Source organism: Chironomus tepperi, unplaced genomic scaffold (genome assembly GCF_022539635.2).
Source record: "Chironomus tepperi strain 1889 unplaced genomic scaffold, CSIRO-AGI_Ctep_v1 contig_486, whole genome shotgun sequence".
Classification (NCBI taxonomy): domain Eukaryota; kingdom Metazoa; phylum Arthropoda; class Insecta; order Diptera; family Chironomidae; genus Chironomus; species Chironomus tepperi.
Window position 1 is genome coordinate 738,008 of NW_027226608.1, and position 12,684 is coordinate 750,691.

General features: G+C 34.0%; 1 protein-coding gene and 1 long non-coding RNA gene across 2 annotated transcripts in view; both read left to right on the plus strand.

Moving 5' to 3' along the window:
- The window catches only part of LOC139099844 (uncharacterized), a 95,411-nt gene that overhangs the window by 64,820 nt on the left and 17,907 nt on the right, over nt 1–12,684 (plus strand). The window lies entirely within an intron of this gene.
- Nucleotides 2,549–4,056, plus strand: LOC139099882 (uncharacterized). The gene is made up of 2 exons (XM_070652431.1): nt 2,549–2,704; nt 3,102–4,056. Exons 1-2 carry the CDS (start codon nt 2,688–2,690, stop codon nt 4,054–4,056), a joined length of 972 nt encoding a protein of 323 aa, XP_070508532.1. The 5' UTR covers nt 2,549–2,687.

The following is a 12,684-nucleotide window of genomic DNA, read 5'->3' on the forward strand; positions in this document are numbered from 1 at the left end:
AATATGAACATGAGCATACATGATATAGGGAAGTAGAAAAAAAGGGTTAAAAGGCTTCCTCTTGCTCTATGTGATTAATATTATACATTCATGTGCTTTTGATCATAATTGAATTTCACTTTTTTTTTTCTTTGAGGATTTAATGCCTTTTATTTTTAGAGGAACTGCTCTTGTTGCTTTTATGGGAAATAATTCAATTTTGAGGCTGTTGCTGGGATTTTTTTTGACATTGTGTGAAGGCATCTTAACCTCAAACTGACATGTGAAGGCACCTGAACCTCAATCTGTCATGTGAAGGCACCTGAACCTCAAAACTCTAGTGTGAAGGCACCTGAACATCAAGAACTCTAGTGTGATGGCACCTGAACCTCAAAAACTCCAGTGTGAAGGCACCTGAACCTCAAAACTCTAATCTGAAGGCACCTTAATCTTAAAAACTCTAGTGTGAAGGCACCTGAACCTCAAAACTGTCATGTGAAGGCACCTGAATCTAAAAAATTCTAGTATGAAGGCACCTGGACTTCAAAACTCTATTGTGAAGGCACCTGAACCTCAAAAATTCTAGTGTGAAGGCACCTGAGCCTCAAAAACTCTAGTGTGAAGGCATCTTAACGTCAAATTTGTCATGTGAAGGCACCTGAACCTCGAAAACTCTTGTGTGAAGGCACCTGAACCTCAAAAATTCTAGTGTGAAGGCACCTGAACCTCAAAATTCTAGTTTGAAGGCATCTGAACCTCAAAATTCTAGTGTGATGGCACCTGAGTCTCAAGAATTCTAGTGTGAAGGCACCTGAACTTCAAAAGTGTCATGTGAATGCACCTGAACCCCAAAACTCAAATGTGAAGGCACCTGAACCTCAAAACTGTCATGTGAAGGCACCTGAATCTCTAAAAAATTCCAAAATAATCGAATCAAGTCAATTGAGTAAATTTGACCAAAATAATGTCTAAATTGGATGCACTTGGATTCAAAATCAAATGCACATCCAGTCATGAAGTTGCGGCCCACATCAAAAGTTCGCCTACATACATGCTGCTCATGCAGTACAGTCAGCATACTGACAAATTAAAAATTGTGAGGAAACGATCAAAATTAAGTAGACTGGAAAATTAAAAATGTTCATCGCTGCTGGATGTGCTGACCCATATTGAAAATTAATTAAGACACTTTGATGGCTGTTGGCTGTGGACGGACGGGAAATATTAAAATTATGTTTTGATTAACTGAACTTGCGGAACGGTTGTGCATTTATGGATATTTATGGATTTGAGGTTAAGTTGCTCAATTTTGGGGTTAAGTTGCTCAATTTTAAGGTTAAGTTGCTCAGTTTTGAGGTTGAGTTGCTCAATTTTGAGGTTATGTTGCTCACTTTTGAGGTTGAGTTGCTCAATTTTGAGGTTATGTTGCTCACTTTTGAGGTTGAGTTGCTCAATTTTGAGGTTAAGTTGTTCAGTTTTGAGGTTAAGTTGTTCAGTTTTGAGGTTAAGTTGCTCAATTTTGGGGTTAAGTTGCTCAATTTTGAGGTTAAGTTGCTCAGTTTTGAGGTTGAGTTGCTCAATTTTGAGATTAAGTTGCTCAATTTTGAGGTTAAGTTGCTCAGTTTTGAGGTTAAGTTGCTCAGTTTTGAGGTTAAGTTGCTCAATTTTGAGATTAAGTTGCTCAATTTTGAGGTTAAGTTGCTCAATTTTAAGGTTAAGTTGCGCAATTTTGAGATTAAGTTCCCACATCAATATCATGACCCAATTTCCATCTCCCACCCCCAAAAAATCTCTAATTAAAATTAATCATCCCCAAAAATCAGCAAAAAGATGAAAAACTTTTCCACATTTTACTTCCTCGCGGACATTTATGTCTGCCTTAATAATGAAACTTTTTCTTTTCTGTTCAAGTCGTTCAAGTTTTAATTTTAAGATCCAGTTTTGGGAATAACTTGAAAGTTTTGTTTTCGTGTCTGATATGATGTGAACTTTAAGGATTCCTTGATGTTGTTGCTGTTCTTGAAACTTGTTTTTAAAGGGAAATTTGAGATAAAAATAATTTTTTGGGAAGCTTTAAATGCTGAAGACTGGGAATTGAAGGGTTTTTAAGTCAGTGGTGGGCAACCTGTGTGCTGCGGTTCATTCATATGACGTGAAAATTGCCTGAAAATGACATGAACCGTATAATGTGTATGGTTTTGGTCGAGGGTAACCACCAAAGTGTGCCGTGGCTCAAATGTTGACCACTACTGATAAAAATGTTTAATTTGTTGAATAGAGCCCAAAAAACTTCAAACCAGACGAGAAAAATTCTCACAATTTTCATGTTTTTTGTTGTTGTTCATCGATATAAGCACATTACGCCTCATAGATTGCTGTGAATGTGAATAGCAGATGAAAAAAAAAAGAAAATTCCTCGAATTAAGGCAAACAAGTGAATGAATTTGGGAAATGGAATCAAATGTGTCGAATTGAGGAAACATTTCAAATGCGAGCGTAAATAATTCTCAATTTTTTTTGAGTATTTTAGCGGCGATGAGCTTATTTATTGATATACACAGGCACAAGAATTGTTATCATCATTTAGCAATGATGTTATTTAAATTAATCACATTAGAGTCGTCTGTAGAGCAGCCAAGTCAGCTTGATTAAAATAGAATATTTGACCTGATTATTATTTTGGAAACGGGGATTTACTTTATAGCAGAATGAATCATCGACTGCTGTAAGTATCAATTATAGTGTCATTGAAATCTTGTATTGGTCGCAAAGGTACGAAAGGTGTGCTTTTGGATACTGTTTAAAGTAGGGTTCGACAGATATGCACAAATTCATACCTACATGTGTGCGCATGTATGCGCATTAATGCATATACAGTGTACACGTATATTGCGCATATATTATTTGCTTACAGTATGCGAATAGAGTACGCAAATAATGTATGCGCACATATGCGCATAATTGCGCCATACAATATGCGTATATATGCGCATGTAATTTAGAATAAAAGTGTTGATATTTTGCAACATTGAAGAAAGGATGCTCAAAGAGTCGATCTCTCACGTTACCTAATTTATGAACAACCCCATAATTAACATCTTAAATTCAATTCTTCCTAACAGATTGCTTCTTATTGTCTATACCAACCTAATAATGTCATTGAATATAGAGTGTGAATATGGATTCCTTGACAGTGTACATGCATATGGAGACAAGTATCGATGTCTAGTCAAAAATGATATTGACATTGAATTGCCTGAAGAAGTTGACATTGAGTCAATAAGTGGGTCTCATATGAGGCATAAAACTGACGACAATGACATCCATTTTCACATAAATGATAAATTAATTAAATATTTTCCACGTGGCATGGGAAAATTCTATAAAAATTTAAAGGGAATTGTCATTTGGCATACGAAACTTAAGGAAATTCATCAGATGGACTTGATGGCATATCCAAAATTAAATAATTTATTTTTATCGAGTAATGATATTGAAATAATTGAGGATGGACTTTTTGACTATAATTTGGATATAGAAGTGATTATTTTTGAAAATACAAAAATTTTTCACATTGGATTGACTGTTTTTGGCAATTTGAGGAAGTTGGTGACTTTGTTCCTTAATGGAAATAAATGCACAAATTCATATTCGGTCAACAATCGAGCATTAAGCCTTAAAGTCATTAGGGATATAAGAAGGACATGCACAAGTTCAGATTTTGTGAATTTAATGAGAAAATTGGAAAATCTTGAGGAAATTTCGGAAAATTCAGTCATTGCCAATTCACAAATATTCAGTCAAAATGTCATGAATTATTTAACGGAATTTAAGGATTCAAAATTTGCAAATTTTGCGCCTTTAAAGCAGCGATTTCAAAATTTTATTCAACGTAAGATTAAATCAGCACTTGATGGCGCATGCAGCATTGAGGACAGGCAACAAAATATTTTACATGCTGTTGATATGAAAATTGAGGAACTGGAAAGTCGATTAACGAGGAAAATTGAGGAAATTTTTGATGAAAAATTGGAAAAAGTTATGGAAAATGTTAGAAAAATTATGGCAATGTTGTGAATTTTTAAAAATTATTTAAAATTTAAAATATTCAAAAAAAAATTTTAAATTTTATAAAATTTAAAAAAAAATTAATTAAAAATTTAAAAAATTTAAAAAAATCAAAAAATAATTAAAAAAAATTTAAAAAATTTTAGAAAATTAAAAAAAAAATTTAAAAAAGTTTTAAAAAAATTTAAAAATGTTAATAAAAAAGTTAAAAAAATTAAAAAAAATTTAAAACAAAAATTCAAATATTTTAAAAAGTTAAATAAAAAATAAAAAAAAAATTGGAAAAATTTTAAAAAATAAAAAAAAATTTAAAAATTATAATTTTTTAAAATAAATATTTAATTATGATTTGAAATTCAAAACTTAAAATTAAATTAAAAACATTCAAATATTTTTCCCTCAATTTTCAACATTTTCCCCACATTTTCTGAATAAAATTTTTCCATTTTAAAAAGTGTAAAAAAGTAAAAAAAAGTCCAAAGAATTTGTCCTTAATTTTATGCATGAAAGAAGATCAAAAAGAGAAATTTTTCCGAGGTACAAAAAATGTAATTGGAATGTAAAAAGTACAGCATAAAAAAAGGAAATAAAGGTCGACAATTTATGAACTGAAAAATAAGTCAGTCAATGTTGAAAGTCTTGAGGTATTTTTGACCCAAAATGTTTGAGATGATTAGAAAATTTTTTCACTTTTTTTTCACTTTTGGAAGTAATTTAAATGTTTGTAATTGCTACCTTCGTTTTGGGACTGGTTGATTATAACTTAATAATTGAATTCTTACATTTTTGCTGCTCAGCTTTGAGTTTTGACGCTCAGCTTCAAAATTTGTGACTAAAAATTGACGCTCAGCTTCAGAATTCGTACTAAAAGTGACGCTCAGCTTCAAAATTTGTACAAAAAGTGACGCTCAGCTTCAAAATTTGTACTAAAAAGTGACGCTCAGCCTTAAAATTTGTATTAAAAATTGACGCTCAGCTTTAAAAATTGTACTAAAAAATTGACGCTCAGCCTCAATATTTGTACTAAAAATGAATGCTCAGCCTCAACATTTGTCTAAAAAAGTTGACGCACAGCTTTAAAATTTGTACTAAATTGGCGCTCAGCTTCAAAAAATCGCCGCTCAGCTTCAAAAATCGCCGCTCAGCTTTAAGAATTCAACCTAACTTAATTCAATATTCCAGTCATGAACACACCACTTCGTACCAAAAAAAGCATTCTCCATATCATGCATAATATCATCTTTAATATATCAATCTTACATGCTGCAAAACATCATTTCCTCTTCGCATTCCGTTGTTTCCTTTTTTCATTAAAATTGTCTTCATTTTCTCCATTTCTGCTTTTATCTCCGAATAACACGAAACATAGCAAGGCACAATGAGTGAGTGAGACAAGACGAAGATTAAAATAAAAGCGTGATGCAAATTTATCAGATTAGAATTAATTTCATTTTAACATAACTCGCTCGTCATAAAAACATCACACACACACACACACACACACACATTTTGAGGGTGGGGTAGAGGACGTGGATCTATTTTGGTGATTATGGAGATAAAATGAAAGTGAAACTGTGGCATTGACAGATTTTGATGAGGATTTGTGCTGAGCTTTAAATTTTAGTACAAGTCTTGAAGCTGAACGTCAATTTTTAGTACAAATTTCGAAGCTTAGCGTCACTTTTTAGTACAAATTTTGAGGCTGAGCGTCAATTTTTAGTACAAATTTTGAAGCTGAGCGTCAATTTTTTAGTACAAATTTTAAAGCTGTGCGTCACTTTTAAGTACAAAATTTTGAAGCTGAGCGTCAATTTTAGAACAAATTTAAAGCTGTGCATCACTTTTTAGTACAAATTTTAAAGCTTAGCGTCAATTTTTTAGTTCAAATCAATTTGAGGTTAGATTCCAAATTTTTGAGGTTAGAATTCCAAAAATTTGAGGTTAGAATTCTGAAATTTTTTCCTAATTTTCCACATTTCCCCCACCTTATCATGAGCCAGAAAACTTTCTTCGTTGATAAAATTATCATCAATTTCATTATCATGTCTAACAAAAACAGAAAAAAAAACTTTTCATTTACTCTATTTGCCACTTTGTGTGCCTCACAGAGGCGTATCCAGCACCACCCCTCCTGGTGCACCTCACCCTCAAAATCTCATGAGATGATAATAATCTGCGGTTTTATTTGAGTGAAAAAGGATGAAGTGAACGATGATATTTTAATAATTTTTAGAATCAATTGTGGAAAATTGAATGAAAAGTTTTTTTTTTTTTTTTCATTTTTTCACATCCAAAATGACGGAAATTGAACGGAAAAGTTTTTCATTTCAATTTTTCTTACTTTTCACATCGTGGTTTAAAGTTTGGCTTTTATTGTTTTTGTTTGTGCCTCAATTGGGGCTGTTTTGCGTCTGTTTTTTGTGTGGAAATTGGAAAATTAAAGTGAAAAAAAAAACAGAAAAATTGAAGAAAAAATTGAATTTTGAGGTTAGAATTTGAAAATTTTGAGGTTAGAATTGTCAAATTTTGAGGTTAGAACTGCCAAATTTTGAGGTGAGAATTGCCAAATTTTAAGGTTAGAATTGTCAAATTTTAAGGTTAGAATTTCCAAATTTTTAGGTTAGAATTGCCAAATTTTGAGGTTAAAATTGCCAAATTTTGAGGTTAGAATTGCCAAACTTTAAGGTTAGAATTCTCAAATTTTGAGGTTAGACTTGCCAAATTTTAAGGTTAGAATTGCCAAATTTTAAGGTTAGAATTGCCAAATTTTAAGGTTAGAATTGCCAAATTTTGAGGTTAGACTTACCAAATTTTGAGGTTAGAATTGCCAAATTTTTGAGGTTAGACTTGCCATATTTTGAGCTTAGAATTGGCAAATTTTGAGGTTAAAATTGCCACACTTTTAGGTTAGAATTTCCGATTTTTGAGGTTAGAATTTCTAAATTTTTTGGATAAAATTAACAAATTTTGAGGTTATGATTGCCAAATTTTCCACTTCAAAATTATTTAAATCCCCTTCTAAACATGTTTTAAACTGTTTGTTAACAACAAAAAGAACTTCCAAAACTTGTCAACAATTTAAATTCCATTTCTTGTTAAAGTTTTGCTCAATAAAATTCACAGATAAAATGTCACAAGAAACACAATTTACAAACTGTGCGGTTTATCCCTTTTTTGTTGAAGGAAAATGAAAAAGGATGAAAATCTTTAAAAATAATAATACAAGAAATTTTCTTATCAGTACCTATTGTAATATTTAGACTCGGGTTGAGGTTATGTTTGTAAATTATCTAAGAAATTTTGTGTTTAATTAAGATTTTCCTTGGTTTTAATTGTGATGATTTTTTTGAAAAATTTATGAATTTTTGAGGTTAATTAGAGAATTTTTTAGGTTATGTTGCTCAGTTTTGAGGTTAAGTTGCTCAATTTTATGTTTGTTGCTGAATTTTGAGGTTAAGTTGCTCAATTTTGAGGTTATGTTGCTCAATTTTATGTTTGTTGCTCAATTTTGAGGTTAAGTTGCTCAATTTTTATGTTTGTTGCTCAATTTTGAGGTTATGTTGCTCAATTTTGAGGTTAAGTTGCTCAATTTTGAGGTTAAGTTGCTCAATTTTGAGGTTAAGTTGCTAAATTTTGAGGTTAAGTTGCTCAATTTTGAGGTTATGTTGCTCAATTTTGAGGTTAAGTTGTTCAATTTTGATGTTAAGTTGCTCAGTTTTGAGGTTAAGTTGCTCACTTTTGAGGTTAAGTTGCTCAATTTTGAGGTTAAGTTGCTCAATTTTGAGGTTAAAATGCTCAATTTTGAGATTATGTTGCTCAATTTTGAGGTTAAGTTGCTCAATTTTGAGGTAAAGTTGCTCAATTTTTCCCCAAAAATTTCCACCTTTAAATTTTCTTTTCCGCTTTTCCGAATTTTCCATCCCCATCTCAAGTTTGTTTATTATATTTAATTATGATACAACGTCTGCTGTAGCTTCTGCCTCAGATTTCCTTCCTTTCTAACCCCTTTTTTTAGTCAAACTTTGTTGCTGCTTTTTCCCCACGCGGAATAAAATTTTTCATAATCTTTATTTACTGACGAGGGAGCTTCTTGCTCATTAAAGTGTTCGCAGAATTTTTTATTAACTTTCTAATGATTTCCTTGTTCAGATAATGTGATAATTTTGCTGATATTTCGCTGCTTTTGAAGAAAGAGTGGGTTGAACCCCCTCAAACCCCTCCCCCACCCTCACCACTCCCAAAAATAAACATCATGTCCGACACAGCAAGCAAACATTTCTCATAACAATAATCTCATCATAAACTATTTCAGATACAATGAAGACATACGAGCAGCACGCACAGTGGATAGCACGTACCTTAACAACAACTTCCTTTTGCTTCCTCATTGTTGCTATTGTTGTTGTTGTTTTATTTCACATTTTGTTAAGCGCACGTTTAATATCTCAGCGATATGTCTTCATTTAACAAGCTGATATTACAGCTGGAATTGCTTAAGTTGTTAATCATGTCTCTCCATCTCTCTCCTTCTCTTGCGCTCACTGACGCTCTCTTGCGCTCACTGACGCTCTCTTGCGCTCACTGACGCTTTGTTGCGCTCACTGACGCTTTGTTGCGCTCACTGACGCTCTCTTGCGCATACTGACGCTCTCTTGCGCATACGGACACTCTCTTGCGCTCACTGACGCTTTCTCTCACGCTCTCTCCCTCTCTCCCTCTCTCCCTCTCTCCCTCTCTCCCAATATTCCACATTTTATTAAATTGCCAATAAAATTGAATTTTTTTATCCTGTCAAAAGGAACACAATGGAACGTTATTGTTAACTAAGGGATCACATGCAGGCATAAAAAGGAAGTAAAAAAAAAGGTCTAAAAAAAGGAATTTATGGGAAGGAACTTTTGAATAAATTGATGTAAAGAATGCCTTCAAAGAAGTGTTTTACATGATGTTATGAAGATGATTGTGCCTTTATTGTGGATCATGTCTTGTTTGAAGTGGTTACTTGGGGAAACGGTGGGCAATTTTGACAGGGGGGAAACAGGTCGGCTTGTCAAATTGAGGAGTTGAGTAGCTGAAAACAGGTTTTAGCCCTATAGTCACTCCAACCCCCCTCCCCTCACATCCTTGCCTTCTATATCCATGATTTTAGTGCCCCGTGCATGCCCTGGGGAAATCCTTCCTAATTTCAACCTAAACTTGACTAAAATTCCTAAATCAGACTCCAAAATGAAATTCCAGCCAACCCTGTTCATACCAAAACATCACCACATCCATGAGACCGTCCATGACACCACTCAGCACTTCCTCAAATATCCACAAATCAACACAAAAAAAGTGTCTTTAAATTCACGACACGTGCTTCTATTTTTGGTCACAAAATGCTTTTTTTTGTTCAGCATACGGAAATGACAAATATAAAAAAAGAATCAATTTATCTCCTCTTTGTGCTACCTCTGTGCTACCTTGTGCCTGTATGTGTTCCTTAAATCCTCAAATTCATTCAATATGATCCGATGGCCGATTGACAAAAGAGGGAATTGAAATTGAATGATGAATTGGAACGGAAATGGAAATACTTTTGGGGTTTTTTTTAGTAACGATGACATATTGAGGAACTATAAAGGTTGATGGAATGTGCACAAAAGGTTCTGTTAAGGAATGGAAATTAAAAGGTGCAATATTGATTTTTTATGTCTTTTTTTGCTGTGTTGGGTTCTGCCAAGTCGGGTTTAATGAATGGCATTGTAATAAGGAATATTCAAATTTATTTTTTTGAAGTTTGAAGTCAACTTGAGAAAATTGAGTCAAGTCAACTTGAGTGCATCTTAGTCAAGTCAACTTGACTGTATCATACTAAAGTCAACTTGAGTGCATCAAAGTCAATTCATATTGTCAATTCATAGTAAAATCAAGTCATAGTCAAGTGCCATAGTCAAGTATCATACCCACGTGTCATATTCAAGTCTCATAGTCAAGTCATAGAGTCAAGTAAGAGAGTTAAGTCATAATCAAGTGACATAGTCAAGTCACAGTCAAGTCCCAGTTAAGTCCCAGTCAAGTCACAGTCAAGTCAACATATCGACTATATTGTGCTGCTCGGATAGTCACTCCTGAATAGACTGAATGCCAATAACAACAACAATGCCTACACCCCGCCTCATTCAACACATCGTGCCTTAATTTCATTAATTTTTAAGCTTTCATTCTCAAAAAAAAAAAAAAAATAATCATTCATAAAATTCAATCAATCGTTATCGTCCATCAATGAATACAGAAGTAAAAAAAAAGGATCTTAAATTCTATTCTGTAATCTATGAAGCGTGCCGACCTACACGTATGACTGACTTGAAACTTTATTTCTTTTGAGTCTTTTGTGCTTCTTTTTATTGACTTGAATGTGAATCGGAATTGAAAATGTAGAAAAAATATTAAAGTTCAATGGACAAAATGAATTTCTTTGAAGTGATCATGTCAGACAAGGGTGCATCCAGGAGGGGAGGAGGTGTCAAGGGGTATGATCAAGGGGTCAAACCCCTCTCCATCCCTACTTTTGGAAGGAATTTAACAATTTTTTTGGATTTTTTGCAAAAAAAAAATTCAAAAATACCCCTAAATTTGGCAGTGATGGACAACCTGTGCATTACGGCACCCTAATATGCTCCCAAAATTCATTAAAAATGCCATGATCCGTATGCCGTTGTATGGTTTTGATCAAGGCTTACCACCGTGGTGTGCCGCGTCACACAGGTTGTCCACCACTGAATTAAAGTAAAATTTCAACTTGCACGTGTATAATAAATTCAGAAGAAAAACTCAAAAAGAAAAAGTTTTTCATGAAAATTCAAATCAGCGGAAAATCTGAATGGAAAACTTGAGACTCGGTCTTCAGTTCATGGAAATTCATCAAGAAGTGATTGGATGCTGAACTTTATCAAAGGGAATGGACAGTAATATGGAAATGTGGAAAATTCTAGGAAAAATTGTGAAAAATTTAATAAAAATAAATTGAAAATTTACAAAGTTTTGATTGAATTGAAGTGCGCTATATTCTGGGGAACAGTTTACTGTCTCTACCAAAAATGACGCACATGATGAAAGCTGTTGACTTATGCGCCATATTTGGTAGTTGACTTTACTGTCTATCTTAAAACTGGCGCACAATCTTAACAGTTTGTGTTTCGTGCGACATATTTGGAGGTTAACTTTACTGTTTTTCCCACAAAATGGCGCACGTCTTGTGAGTTTTTGACTAATGCGTCATATTTGGTGATAAAATTTACTATCTTTTTCCAAAAATGGCGCACAATCCAGAAAATTTGTAATTCATGCGTCATATTCTATGGTAAACTTTACTGTCTTCCCCCAAATATGACGCACAATTCTCAAATTCCTCACAAATCACCCATCAACTTAGCACTTATCTCATAAGATCACCAATTTCATTAATCAATTTAGAGAATTTTTCATGAAAAATATTGAATTCTGTTCCTTAACAACATCCATTATCCGCCCATCCCCACGTCCCCCCACCCCCATCGTATTTCATCCACGCCACTTTATCTCAATCTCAATTCCTCTCACTAAACAAATTTAACGGAAATCTGATCAACTTGATCCAATTTTGTTTCCAATCGAATACCTTCCGAGAACTGTGACACAGTCTGTGACACAATGTGAGGACATGGGGTGGTCAACCTGTGTGATGCGGTCCACTAGTGTGTCATGAATCTCTAAAATTGCCATGAACCGCAAGCCGTGTGCGACTTCTGTCTTCAAGGACCTTAAAGATGTCCCACATCCCACAGGTTGTCCAACACTGAACTAGACTGAAGGAAATTGAAAGCAAATAAGTGACAAAGCAGCGAAAAATTACAGCCAATTGAATGAAGCACGTGCAAAAATGTTGACAAGATTGTATTGGAACTGACAATGTGTCTGATGGTAGGCGTTCATCACTATACCTTGATGTTTCTATACACAGAGAGTGGGCTATCAAGTTTTGTTGCTATAAATAAAATTGTATTGAATTACAAGATGTGCTTTAATCCAGGGCTGTACAACCTTTTTTGAGTCGCGGGACCTCAGTTTGGCAACCAAAACCGTACAAATTATACGGTTCATGGCAATTCCAACAGAATTTTCTACTGTACCGCGTCACAAAGGTTGTCCACCCCTGCTTCACATACACTGTGTTGTGTGTTGGCGATGGGAATCTTACGGTACGATTTCAGTAAGACGATAACTCAAAGTGGCAATATTTTTTGCCTGTTTATTCTCAATGTGATGGATTTATTTGGACAGGAAAGGATGAATTAAGGCTTTCGTATGGATTTTTGTGTGCTTAAGAATTTTTTTTGGGCAGTTTTTTTTGGTATTGAAACTGGAGATTATTGAGGGAATTTTGGAGATGAATATCAGTAATGGATTGAAGGATTTTGGTGAATTTGATGGTTCGGAGAGCTGAGAGGGGTATGGGGGTTCATTTTGGGGTTGGATTGTTGAGATATCTGGGATATGTTGACTTATCCTACCCTGAGGTAGGCAGGGGGTATTTTGGATGGTATGGGAGTTATGGTAGGGGAAATGGGGGTCTAAAGTCTTTAAATCCCCCCTCCCCCACTCAACATCCAAAGCCAC